This window comes from Panthera pardus, unplaced genomic scaffold (genome assembly GCF_024362965.1).
Source record: "Panthera pardus isolate Hobbes unplaced genomic scaffold, ASM2436296v1 HiC_scaffold_16, whole genome shotgun sequence".
In the NCBI taxonomy this organism is placed as follows: Eukaryota; Metazoa; Chordata; class Mammalia; order Carnivora; family Felidae; genus Panthera; species Panthera pardus.
In genome coordinates, this window is record NW_026526721.1 from 122777746 (window position 1) to 122791798 (window position 14053).

At 46.2% G+C, this 14053-nt stretch overlaps 1 protein-coding gene across 1 annotated transcript in view; it reads left to right on the forward strand.

Moving 5' to 3' along the window:
- NMNAT3 (nicotinamide nucleotide adenylyltransferase 3) overlaps positions 1 to 1078 on the forward strand; it is a 114850-nt gene extending 113772 nt beyond the window's left edge. The window contains exon 5 of the mRNA XM_053903769.1: positions 63 to 1078. Within this exon, the coding sequence (XP_053759744.1) occupies positions 63 to 115 (53 nt within the window). The 3' untranslated portion in view covers positions 116 to 1078. The remainder of the gene's footprint in view (positions 1 to 62) is intronic.
- The last annotated feature ends 12975 nt before the right edge of the window (positions 1079 to 14053 follow it).

Here is a 14053-nt window from a genome sequence, read left to right on the forward strand (position 1 = left end):
CCATGAAATTTGCTGCCGTTCCAGTGGAACTGATATGAATTCATAAAAGTTTATATTCCCAGGTACCAACAATGGAGAAGCAATTGCTTTTCAACACCTTGCAAAGGGGCTGTAATCTGTAGCTCCGGGTCGATGGCTCTGTTCAGGTGGGCTCTGAAAGATGAGAAAAGGAACCTCACATGTGTTCAGGATTTTCATCCCACTCCTGATTAAGAAGAGGTTTTAATTGGTCTAATTCTGTTTGAGTTTGTGCTTTACACTTGCTGACCAAATGACTGAATGTATTCAAAATTTACTTCTCCATACTTTTACCCTCATTCATCCTTGCTACAGATTTAGTCATGCAGAAAAACAAAGGGCCAGTCAGGAAGAATCTAGCATCTTCCCAAACATATCCCAGCGTTCGTGTGTGTGTGTGTCATGATAAAGAGGAGTAAAATAGGCCATCAGGGTTCCAGGGTCTAGAGTAGTGGGGCCCTCCTGGGGGGGGAGGGGGCTCCCCTACACCTCCACCCCCTGCAAGCTCTAAAGCTGTTGGCCATTCCCTGCCCTGACTGAGCTCTGCACCCCATGGGGTCTCTAAGAACCCTGATAATGCAGGGGAATAGGAATCAAACAGCCTTGTCCACAGTCAGCTGTGTGACTTTGACCAGCTCCCTTCCACACTGTGAGCCTCAGTTTCCCAAACTCTAAAATGGGGCAGTTCGAATAGTCTTTAAATTCTCCTCTAGCTCTGGTTTTCTGAGGCACTGAGTGTCCTACTTCAGCCTGCCCACCCTTCTTTGGGTCCGGTCCACTTCTAGCTACACTGGGAGCTCTCCAAGTGCAGAGGGTCTTCATTTTTGTTTACTGGTGTACCCTATGTGCCAAGAAATTTGCTGTTTCAAACACGGTCACAGGACACAGTGTTTGCATCCCCTGGGAGCTGGATAGAAATGCAGACTCTCAGGCCCCACCCCAGACCTACTAACTCAGAATCTGCATTTTAATAAGATTCCCAAGCCAATAAACATACTAGCCTATTACAATACACATTAGTTTTATTTTTTAATAAACTGAATATCTGATTGAAATTGCATGACGTTTACTCTGGTGAATATCTCCCTTCTTATCCTCTGAGCAGCATTTCCCCAGTTTTCTGTATGGAGTATCAAAAGCAAACAACTGGGGTGCCTGAGTAGCTCAGTGGGTTAAGCGTCTGACTTAGGATTTCGGCTCAAGTTGTGATCTTGCAGTTCATGGGATCGAACCCCACATCGGGCTCTGCACTGATGATGTGCAGAGCCTACGTGGGATTCTCTCTCTCTCTCTCTCTCTCTCTCTCTGCCCCTTCCCTGCTCGCTCTCTCTCTCAAAATTAATAAATAAACTTTAAAAAAAGAAAGAAAGCAAACATCTGTAGTGTCCAGCAAAAAGGGGTAGAGAGGGATCCTGTGGGTTTGAGGCAGGATTTCTCAACTTGAGCCATTATTATTATTATATATTATATATTATATTCACATGACTCAACATCGGATTAAAACTAGAACACAGGTCATGAAGGCCCATACACAGCATACCCTGCAGCCAGAGGGCCCAGCTTCACCACAAAGTTAAGGAAGCTAAAGCTAGTCCCTCATTTGCCTGGGCCCTTTCCAACACCCCGGAGGGGCCTTCATCATGTGGGGATCTAATTTCACATTCGTGATTTTTATTCTTTTTCTGAAAAGTGACCTTCAAATTTATACAAAGTTTAGACTCCATAAAACATCAGCAATTCCTCCTATGACAGAGTATAGACAGCAGGGAAGAGAGGATGGATTTGAGACCTGAAAGATGAATTCATAAGACTTGGGGATGGGTGGAGGCTGCTGCGCTTTCAGGCAGAATGAACAACATATGCAAAGGCCCTGAGGCAGGAGAGGGCAAAATGAGCAGCATGATGAGCTAGATTCATCATCAAGTCCTGAAGGAAGGGGTTTACTATTGCAGCGTGCACCTGACAGCAGGCATCCTGGCATGCCACCACTGCCCTGCCCCACCTTGCCATAGGCTCAGGGCACTGGGCCCAACGAGGCTTTGACGAGATGCCCTCGTCTCTCTGATTCATGGCTGTATCATGTGGCTCCCACCATTTCTGAGCCTTTACATTGTCTCCTTCTAAAATAAAACAACACAACGAAATCTACTTTATAATAAAGTAGATATAAATACACACACACATATACACGCATGTGTATCTCTCTCAATTTCTAGACTCTTACTTTGTCTCATTGATTCATGTAGCCTCCCTTTTTTTAGTATCAGAAGAGAAAATATGTATCACTGCTGTGCTCTGATTTATTGCATTGACACTGACCCGCATACCTGATTTCACATTCCTTTCCATTCCCTCTGGCCTTCTTTGTATCTAGTTTGCCAAGGTGTTTTGTTTATTTTGCAAGAACAGAAGCACAGTGTGTTGGCCTCCTGGGTAAATAGAATTTCTAGCCTTAAATAAAGGTTCTCCTGTGATAGCAGATGCTGTCCAAACGAGAGGAGCTCTGCATCCCAGCCCGAGGAAAGAACTTTCCATTTATGATACTGGCTGTGTCCCTTGGGACAGAATGATGTGAAATCCCGTTTTGAACCAATCGTGCTCCAGATTGGCAAGGTCCGTTTGATAATTGGGTTAATACATGAACATGAATTTCCTCATCCCTGGCCTTGCACTCCCTGTGCTAACAGTATTTTCTGCCTTCACTTTTTGCAAGGGTCTCCATGCACCGACTGTGTTCAATTTAAGTCATGACCTTATTTTCTTGGACCAGAGCTCACATTATAGATACACCTGTGTGACTAACAAACAATCTATAATAAGGCACATAGGCACACACATCAGAATAGTTTAGAAATGCTAAAATAACCCCGGAATGTCTTGTTCATGGCACCATAGACTGTGAAAACCAGAAGGAACCCTAGTGTTCATCTGGTCCCACCTTTCTCAAATTATCAGAATGCTAAAATCCCACAAATTAGTGGGGTGTTCACTATTAAGAACAATAATTATAATAATAATATGGTGTCCTGTGGACCAGTTAGGAGAGCCCAGCTTTCCTTCTGGTAAAATCCATATTGAGCATCTACATGCCCTGCTGGTCTTACTCTCCGTGCATCCCTCACACGCAGCCTCTTCTCTCCATCCCTCCTGGCACCCCCCAGCCCAGACCGCCATCATCTCTTAGCCCAACTACTGTAATGGGTCTCCCCAACCCATTCTTGGCCCCTGCAATCCCTTCCTCACATATGAACCAGAGCAGTTTTGTGATGGCACACAAATCTGGTGGTAATGCCTCCCTGCCCAAACTCTTCCACAGACACCATTAAGAAAATGGAAGACAAGTCACAGACTTGGAGAACGCATTTACGGAAATGTAAATCTAATAAATGATTTATGTCCTGGATATGTAAACATCTCCAACAATTCAAAAAGAAGAAGACTTGGGGTGCTCCGGTGGCTCAGTCAGATAAGTACCTGACTCTTTTATTTTTAATGTATTTTATTTATTTATTTTGAGAGAGAAAGAGAGAGAGAGAGAGAGAATCCCAAGCAGTCTCCATACTGTCAGCCCAGAGCCTGATGAAGGGCTCAAACTCACGAACCATGAGATCATGATCTGAGCCAAAATCAAGTCAGATGCTTTTCTGACTGAGCCACCCAGGCACCCCCTAAGCATCTGACTCTTGATTTCAGTTCAGGTCATGATCTCATGGTTTGTGGGATTGAGCTCCAAGTTGGGCTCTGTACTGACAGCATGGACCCTGCTTGGGATTCTCTCTTGCCCTCTCTCTCTCTGCTACGCCTCCCTCCCTCCCTCCCTCTCTCTCTCTCTCTCTCTCTCCCTATCTTTCTCTTTCAACATAAATAAATAAACCTAAAAAAAAAAAAGACTAAAAATCCAATTAAAAATGATTGAAAGATTGGACTAGACGTGTGTTGGAGAAGGTTAGTTAACATAATAAGCCTAACAAGGCCATTTAGAAAGAGCCTGTTGATGAGGCTGGCCCTCGGCCAGTATCTGAGAAACTGGCTTTTGGATTGCTGCCTACTATTCTAACTGATAAGGCTGTTTTGTCTACCTGGGGCACTGAACCCTGCTGTCCCAGCCTGCCCAGACTGGTACAAACAATGCGACTTATAGTGAACACCTGCTCTCCTATGAGCTTGGAATTTCAGAAATCATGGCTGGTCTGGCAGGCAAAGTGCCTACGTCACTAGCCCACAATAAAACCCCTGGATTCAGAGTCTCAAACAGACTTCCCTTGGCAGAAACACTGCAGACTGTTTGTTGCTGCATTTCCCTGGTGGAAGAAGTGTGCTCTGTGTGGCCCCCACCTGTGCAGGAGAATTTTGGAAGCCTTCACATGGACTCCCCCAGACTCCACCTGATGTGTCTTTTCCCCTGGCTAGTCCCTGCTGTGTGTCCTTTCACTGTAATGACCCACTGCTATGAAGATATGGCCCTGGAGTCCTGAGAGTCCGTCAAGAGAGCCACCAGATGTGGAATCCCAGAAACAAAACACTTTACCAAAGAAGATATATGAACGACAAGTAGCACATGAAAGATGCTCGGCACCGTTAGTCTTGAAAGACCCACAATGAGTGACCACTTTGCACCCCGTGAATGGTTGAAATCAGTCAGCAAAATCCCATTCTTACGAATCTGTCTGGGGGCGCCTGGGTGGCTCAGTCTATTAAGCATCTAACTTCAGCTCAGGTCATGATCTCTCAGTTTGTGGGTTCAAGCCCTGCGTCAGGCTCTGCGCTGACAGCTCAGAGCCTGAAGCCTGTTTCAGATCTCTCTCTCTCTCTCTCTCTCTCTCTCTCTCTCTCTCTCTCTCTCTCAAAAATAAATTAACATTAAAAAAATTTTTTTAAAGAATCTGTCCAAAGAGATGCAAACATGTGTCCACTCACTTGTATGTGAATATTTATAGCAGCATTGTGATCCAAAACTGGGAGAATTGAGATGTTCTTCAACTGGTAAATGGATAATAAACAAATGTATCCATGCAACGGACAATTATCCAGCAACTAAGAAAGAACGAGTGATATATACCTGCAATAAACAGAAAACTCTCAGAAACATGCTGAGTGAAAGAAGCCAGGCAATAAGACAACATATTGTATGATTCTATTTATATGAAATTTCTAGAAAAGGCAAAACTATAGACAGAGGCACAAAGCAGACCGGTGGCTGCACGAAGGGGAGAGCGAAGACTGACTGCAGGTGGGCACAGGGGGTGGGGGTGGAGAGGGGACAAGGGAGAGATTGGAATGTTCCAAAACTAGATTGTGGTGATGGTCGCACAACTCTATAAATTTACTAAAGCTCATCAAACGATGCACATCAAATGGGTAAATGTGGTAGTTAAATTATACCTCAATAAAGGTGTCTCTTAAACATCTAAGCTTCCTTTGTCACCCTTGGAGTGAAGACCTGACTCCTCCTGGGGTGGCTGCCCCACCCCCCCCAAGCCCACACGCCCAACAGCCCACTGCTGCAGCCTGGCTTTACTCCGTGTCCCACACCCACACCTCTCTTTCCATCAGCGCTTTCCCTGTGTGGTCCCCACGACGCACCCGCCCCGCCATGCATGCTATCTCTCTGCATCCCTTCTTTGGGCTGCTTCCCATTTTGTCTTCTGTTCTCTGCCTCACCTTGCCCTCTTCCAGGAAGTTTCACTTGTCCACTCTACCTGTACCCCCCACTCCCTACCTTCCTCTTGTAAGAGAATTTCATCACTCCGGAAGTGACAGATTCGAAGTTCTCTGAAAGCAAGAATTTGTCTTGATCATTGCTCTTTGTCCCTAGCACAACTCCTGGCTCAGTGAATATTTCAGAAAATATTACCTAATAAGCATCTTAATAGCTCTGAGAAGCCGATGACATGCACACCTGTTTAACTTTGTATGAACCAGTGTTTTTGAAGCCTGTTTACACATACGATCCGTCTTATACATACACACTTAGTAATATGTGGAACACAGTACTCAAAGGACTTTAGGAGGTTCTTATCTGAAGTTTTTTCCCAGTTTTTTCTGTTACAAACAATGCTGCAATAAATAACCTTATACATAAGCCCTTACAAACCTGTGCTTTTGTGGGATAGAGTCCCAGGTGTTGATGGGTCAAATGCTATGTGTACTTTCTATCCTAATTGATGATTGTAGACACTAGATTTATTTTCAAGATTTTCTCTTTTTTTTAATGTTTATTTTGAGAGAGAGAGAGAGAGCACATGCATGTGAGGGAAGAGGGAGAGGGAAAATCCCAAACTGGCTCCAGAGCCTGACGCAGGGCTCGAACTCACAAAAGGTGAGATCAGGACCCGAGCCAAAATCAAGAGTCAGATATTTAACCAAGTGAGCCACTCAGGCACCCCTACGCTAGATTTTTTTTTTTTAGTAAATTGATTTTTTTTAATTAAAACAATTTTTTTTAATATTTATTTTTGAAAGAGAGAGAAAGTGCAAGCAGGGGAGGGACAGGGAGGGAGGGAGACACAGAATCCAAAGCTGCTAGCACAGGGCCCAACACACGGCTAGAACTCACAAACTTTGAGATCATGACCTGAGCCAAAGTCGGTCACTTAACCAACTGAGCCACCCAGGTGACCCTGAATAAATTGATTTTTTTTTAAAGAGACTCACAGAGCTGCTGAAAATTCTCATTTTCTTATTTTGCAGGGAGTCACCTTCATTATCTTTTATACAAACCAAAATAATATCCATCTCTTTATAGATGACTTGTGCTAATGAATTTCAGGAACTCCTTCACCAGAGCATAGAGAGACGTAGTAGTTTGCAGGCAAACATCGTTCCTGGTATGTTGGACGGGTGGAAGAAAGCAGGTATTTGGCCGGATGGTGGATGTATGGATGGGTGGTCAGATGGCTTTTACATCCCATTCTCCTACCTGGAGCCCAGGAGCATGGTGGCACCCCAACGGGACAACTGTGCTTGTCATGCTGCAGCTTGGCCGTCCTGCCCACTGCACCCGCCCCGCATGCTGTGTTCCTCTGGGGGAGGGTGGTGGGCTGGCTGGCCGCTTGCACAAAGGCTCCCTCCGGGGCCTGTTACCAGGACTGCAGGTCTCTCCTTTACTCCTTTCCTTGGCAGTGACACTCCCGTGCTTACACCTGTCAGTGACTCTCCTATTTCCTACAGGGCAGAGTCAACATAGCTTGTTCCAACAGAGAAGGTTCTCTGTGGCCTGGCCCTTCTTGTTTCTCCACATTCTCTTGGCCTGGTTCAGACCAGGCCATGCCTCCCGCCCCCAAGGCTCCGCCGCGGCCATGCTGTCACCACACTTGATTACCCCACCTTCCCTGAAGATGCCAGGCCCTGCTATGCCTCCCTGCTTTTGCGTGTGCCATCCCCTCTTGGGAGTGTCCTCCCCACCCCTCTGTCAGGCAAGTCCCCACTCATCCTTCTAAACTTTGTCCCCATGCTCAAGTGCCCGCACGTCCTGGAAGCACTCTGTACAAGCCTCTGCGCGTTGCACTCTACTGTCTCCCACCAGACCTACATTCCTTAGGGCAGTGTCTCACTCAGGGCTTCATCCCCAGCACCTCGCCCAGTTCCAGGAACCCACAAGGTGCTCAGTAAGCGTTTCTAAAAGGACCCATAAACGCGTAACTTTGACACCTGTCCCCTCCCCATTCTTCTGGTGAGTATCCACTGGGCTCATGTTCCTGTGTGTCCAGCTCGTGACAAGGTGCTGCAAAGAATATGGAAGGAATTTAAGATGCAGTCTCTGGCCACAGAGCATCCCCAGGCATGCTGCATGTATGCACAGAGAAAGAGCTCGGTCCTCCTGAGGCAGTGTGGAAGAAACAACATGACCAGGAGAGCCCAGGGCTCTTAGGATCCAGGAGAAGGGAAGGGGAAGCATATTTAGGCCAAAGGATCCAGGGGAATAAGGCTGGGCTGAGAGCTTGGGACACTAAGCCACCAGTGCGGGGGGGGGGGGGGGGGTGCATGGAAGAAGGAAGGGGGACGTGACGTATTACATGGGACAACTGAACTGTAGGGGAAAGAGGTACAGACAGGACAGAGAAAAAACATTGAGGCCACGTGGTCAAGGGCCTCAGATAACAAGGAAGAGAAGGAAACTAGGATTTTTTGAGGATATGTGTTCCAGAATCCTCAAAACTAAGCTATGAGGTGAGAGTTCAGAGACATCAAGGGACTTGCCCAAGATCACACAGCTAGGAAATGGTGGGCCTAGGATTAAAATCCAGGTGTGCTATTCCACTGGATTCTGTCATTCCAGTGGGCAGGGGTGGAGCATGAAGGAAGCTCACAGATGAGAAGGGTCTTCACAAAGACTATTATAATGCAATTTGGAATATGTTTTCTGTCCCTAAATCAATGTGCTCCTTGCCTATTTCTTCCCTTTTTGGAAGCACAAACCTTCCACCAGCCGCCTAAAAATCGTGTTCACCCTTCCAGTGTTTCTAGGGAGACAGGACCTAGGCTAAGGCTTTGAGGCCTGCCGGGAACTGATCAGGGATCCTGATCCACCCTACACCCCCTCCCTCTCCCCTCCTCAACTGGCCTCCCCTCTGAGGCCACCTCCCCCTCGCTATAGGTCAGCACAGACCTGCTCTGTACTCCCTCTCAGGGCAGTCCTCAGAGGGCTCGGTCACATGCTTCCTGGAAATCAATGTGTGTTTGACCAGCTGCCTCCCTTCCATCCCTCATTGTATAATTCTGCCCCAAGAACGCAAAAACATTGGTCCAGCAAGATTTGTTCTTTTTAAATCTGTCCAGAGCCTCACTAAGGTGCATTAATCTTTAACTGTTTATAGATTTTTCTGGTTAGAATATATACCCTGCGCTTTGATTCCACATGGGGATTCAAGTTCTGTTTCCATATCGATGATGACTTAGGAGACATACTTTCTGTCTGGGATTTTCTTCTGTGGACTTATCTATCAGATCTAGCATGCCAAGGCCCCCATAGTTCTTTGCCTCATTCAGGAGACAGTAGCTGGTTAAGACCTTGGGCTTTGGGGTCAGACAGAGCCAGACACAAATTTGGTTCCCAGCCCTGCCACTCTACCCATGTGACCTCGAGCAAATCACAAAACCTCTCTAAACCTCATTTTCTTCTGAAAACCAAGATCCAGTGGAGTCATATCTGGGCCAGAGTTCTGTAATCACCACAAAGTGCATGTGTGGTCATAACAATTACTTCTGAGAGTCCTCAACTCTTCAAGGACTTCATCTCCTCACCCACCTCTACTACCCCTCACCCTTTCTGATCTCCCCTCTTCTTCCAAGGGCAGCTGCCTGGTCCTTCTCTGTCCCCGAAGTGAGCCTCTCTGGGCTGCCTCCAATCCTCCCCTTCACCCAGCACCTCTGATTAGCTCCATGAGAAGGCCCAGGGTAAAGTACACAAAACCACCATCTTCCATAAAAAGTAGGGAAGTAGGGAAAGTTGTAAATATATATAGGTGATTTTTTTTTTCAAATTTATCGCTGGCCAAAAATACATTTTAAGAGTTATCATCAAAGTGAAAACACAAAATTTATAAATCTCCTATTAGGTCTCAACCCCTCAAGTACTTGAGAAAGACTGCTCAAGAAAAGTGATTAAAAAAAAAAAAGTGGCCACCTTTAAACAGCCACTGGTCCATGAACCTATTGGAAACAAAGCAAACACACGTGGGTCAAAAATCTGCCTTTACTTAATGTTGGATCTAAGACTTGGCAATGTCTGCTCCTTGGCAATGTCTACCCAGCTTCTCAGATGACCTGCCCCTACCCTCCATCTTAGTCCCCTATGGGCATGTCCCAATCAAGGTACACTGACTGGCCAGCAGTAGGTAGATAAATTACATTGACCCTGTTCCCACCTTTTAGTGACTCTGGTATAATGTCATCGCTAATGACATCTCACTTAAAAATTCCTTTAGTAAAATAGCTTCTGATCCGATATCACCATCCCCATCAACCAATCCCATATCACCATCATGACATGGCAAACATGGGATCATGACGTCTCCAGTCATTCCATCTACCGTATTGCCTATAGGAGGAAATGGCCATTTAAAAACTGGAATCAGACTGACACTCAGAGACTGACCTCTTCTGACTTCTGACCAGCTATGCTACTCCACAAGATGCTGTCTTGCAGCTGAACCAATGCCCGGGGACCATCCTGTTAGATGTCTGTAACTCTACCCAAACCCTCCCAATCCTATCACTGGGTTGGTGGGCCTCTACTCCAGAAGGTCTCCACCCCCGTAAAGGGCTGTCAGGTCAAGAGATCTGCTCCAGCACAATCACCTCCTCAGGTCTCCAAGGCACAGCTTTGGGACTCATGTCCGAGGGCTTCCACCAGTTTATGGGTGATTCCCCCCCAACCCCTGCTCCAACATCTTTGCCTGCCTCCACAGCACAGGATTCCACAGGACCCATGCTTCATTTTCCAGGAGGCAGTCTCCTTGCAAATAGATGTCTATGGAGCCAGAGGATTGAAACGTTGGGACCCAGATATCTTTGTAGAAAGGATATAAGACTTTAGAGGTGGGCTGGGGTAGATAAAATAGAAAGTGTTCTGTTCACAAAACTGCCACAACCAACAACATCTCCCCATTGAGTGACCTGGATCTACCCACCAGGCCACATCCTCACTGTAGACAAGACCCTTGCCAGGCCTCACCTTCCATATCAGCTTTTCCAAGGTGCTCTAGCCATCTGGTGGCAACCCTGGGGAGCTGCCACAGCACCCTGCAGCTGGAATTGCAGGAAAACATATGAAAGTGACCCCCCCCCACCGCCGCTTCCCAAAAATCATGCCCCGGCATGACTCAGTGGGAAGCCTCCAAGACGGTGGACATAGATGACTGCCCACTGGGGCCTCCCATCTTTCCAGACCCTGGGAGGCTCTGCTCTCCTCGGTGGAGCCCTGAGCCTCGTACATCATTTCTGGTAGCATGTTACACTGAGCAGTCATTCACGTGAGGTAACACGCATCTGGGGTTTATAAACACAATTTAATAAAACAAACCCAGAAGTCCTATCTGTACTCAGCAGTTCTAGTGATGGTCATTCACATGCACAGCGGGGCTCAAATGGGGCTTTCACAATCCTGGCCACAGAAGACAATGACTGCTCACCTCGTGGCATCAAAACCCTCCCCAAATGCAAGGCAAACTACTCTGAGATACCCTTTCTCAACCAGCAAAAATCCAAGCTTTTGACAACACAATCTGTTAGTGAGGAAACAGATTCTATCGGGCGTCACTGCCAGTGACATAGTACAATCCTAGGGAGGAAATTTGGCAATATCTAGCAAAAGTACTTTAAGTCTTTGTCCTTTGACACAGCAATCCCACCTCTAAGAATCTATCCCAAAGAGACACTCACTAAAATATAAAAAGCCTTAACCTGTTCATTGCAGCCATATTTGTTATAGCAAAAGACTGGAAACAACTGTCAGCAGGGGAGGGGTTCAATGAGCTAGGGCGAAGTCACACAGTGGAGTGCTCTACCGCCGTAGAAGGGAAGAAGGAAGCTCTCTCTGTATTACGGTGAGTGATTGTATTAAGTTAAAAAAAAGTATATAGTATGCCACTATTCATCTAAGAAAGGGAGAATATGACTCAATTATATTTATATTTTTTAATGTTTTTTTTCAAAGTTTTATTTATTTTTGAGAGAGAGAGAGAGACAGAGAGAGACAGAGTGTCAGTGGGGGAGGGGCAGGGAGAGAGGGAGGCACAGAATCTGAAGCAGGTTCCAGGCTCTGAGCTGTCAGCACAGAGCTGGACTTCATGGACTGGAAGATCATGACCTGGAGGCTCAACCCACTGAGCCACCCAGGCGTCCCTATATTTACATTTTTAAATGCAAGGATAAATCGTAAAATAAAAGATACATATCAACCAATGGCAATATATGAAACTTGTTTGGATCCTTATTCAAACTAAAAAAAAAAAAAAATTATGAGATAAGTGAGCACTTTCTGAATACTTGATGACATTAAGGAATTGTATTGTGGCTTTTAGTTGTGCTAATGGTGTTTGTTGTGTTATTGTTTTTAATGAGTCTTTTAGAGATACTTCTTGAAATGTTTCCAGATGAAATGATACGGAGATGTCTGGTCTTTGCCTCCAAATAATTTTACAAATGGGGTGTGGGTGGGAGTATAGATGAAACAGGATGGGTCAGGGGTTAATAACTGCTGAAGCTGGTGGTGAATCCATGTGAGTTCCATCTACAGTTCTCTCTATGTTTATGTAGGCTTAAAATTGTCCATGATAAAATAGCTAAGAAAGAAAAAACAAAGAGTGAGAGGGAAGAAAGGAAAGGGAAGGGAAGGGAAGGGAAGGGAAGGGAAGGGAAGGGAAGGGAAGGGAAGGAAAGGAAAGGAAAGGAAAGGAAAGGAAAGGAAAGGAAAGGAAAGGAAAGGAAAGGAAAGGAAAGGAAAAGGAAAGGAAATGGAAAAAGAAAAGGAAAGGAAAAGAGACATTCTCCATGCAATGTATGTCACAATGTATAGAAACAATCATGTGTCAATGAAAGGTGGCTGACCCATTCTGCAGAACCATTTTCTAGACAAAAATAAATGCCAGGCTACCCCCACAAAGTGGGTGTAAGTTTCTGCTGTTTGTAGACATGGTGTGTCATTTGCACATCTGCATATTCATGAACCCATCAAAGAAAAGCATCCTGGGTAAACCTTGGTGCCCCTCAGCCCCAGTGGCCTCTTGACAAACCCTCTCACTCCTGAACACAGCCCAACACAGGAAGGCAGCTTTTTTGGGCCACTCTCATCCCTTCAGGCATTAACCTCACAGATGGCACCATGACAGCTCAGGGATTGGAGCAGGGTCGTTCTCCAGAAAATAACTCCAGAGACATATTTGAACACAGGAAAAGGGAAGATTTTTTTTTTTTTATAAGTCTCCAAAATAAAATGAGCCCTTTAGAAGAGAAGCAGGGGTGTGGTGTCAGATGAGGAAGGTTTTCTTTATAAACAGGAGGTAGGAATATGTAGTCACCTGTCCCCTGCTGGGAGACTCAAGTCTCTAGGTGTGGGAGACCTGCAGAGAGGGTGGGGCTCGGGCTGGAAGGTACTTTCTGCCCCAGCGTTTTTTTGAGGAGCATCTTTTGGGGAGGGACAGAGCCTCAGGGTCTGTTCCAGGACTCTCTGCTCCAATCCCTTCTCCCTGAGGAAGATCTGTTGCCCCAACAACTGGGGACACCGGGCAAGCTGCTTGACCTCTCAGTGACTCAGGGACAGGACTGGCCAGCACACAAGGCGATTATAAGGGTCGTGGGCAATCAATGAGTCATTTCATGGAGATGGCTCCCTGAGCTCTAATTTATCCCCATGGAGCAGACTGATCTGCTAAAGAATGAAATGCACATTTCCTCCTTAGCTCCTCTGAGCTCTCCTTTCCCTCAGGGCCCTTGGCTCTTTCCTGTCCCGCTTCCCGCTACTCTAGGATTGCTCACAGTGCCTACCAGTGCCACTGTATATGCACAGCCTCAGGGTGGTTCCCCACTGTCCTGCTTCCTCTGCTCCATGGTTTTGGTGGCTCTTTGGGAGCAGAGATCCCAAAGATTGTGGATCTCCACTGCTGTTCTTAAGGCTTGTGAATGAAGCAAGCCCAATTAGGATGTTTTAGAGTGTTTATACCTCTCCCTTTCAGTCATTAACAAGCCTCCGCCTTCCACAGCATTCCTTTGTTCTCCTCTCTCCCTTCCCAGGGCCTCTCCTCCCCTCCTCCTGGCTATTGTCAAGATCCAGCCAGAGCCTCACCTCCTCCAGGGAGCCCTCACTGATTGCCAACTCCACCCCCCCCCCCCCCACCGTTCTTTATACACTGTTACTCTCTTTGCTCTACACATCCCAAGTGACAGCATCTCAGACAAAACAAACTCCAAAAAATACTGAATAATGCATTAAATCAACCATGACAGGGGGCTGAAGAAGGATAACTGTGATGATACCTAATGATTCCATGACACCCACGGAGTACTTTTCATTTCAATTCATTAGACTGACCTTAAG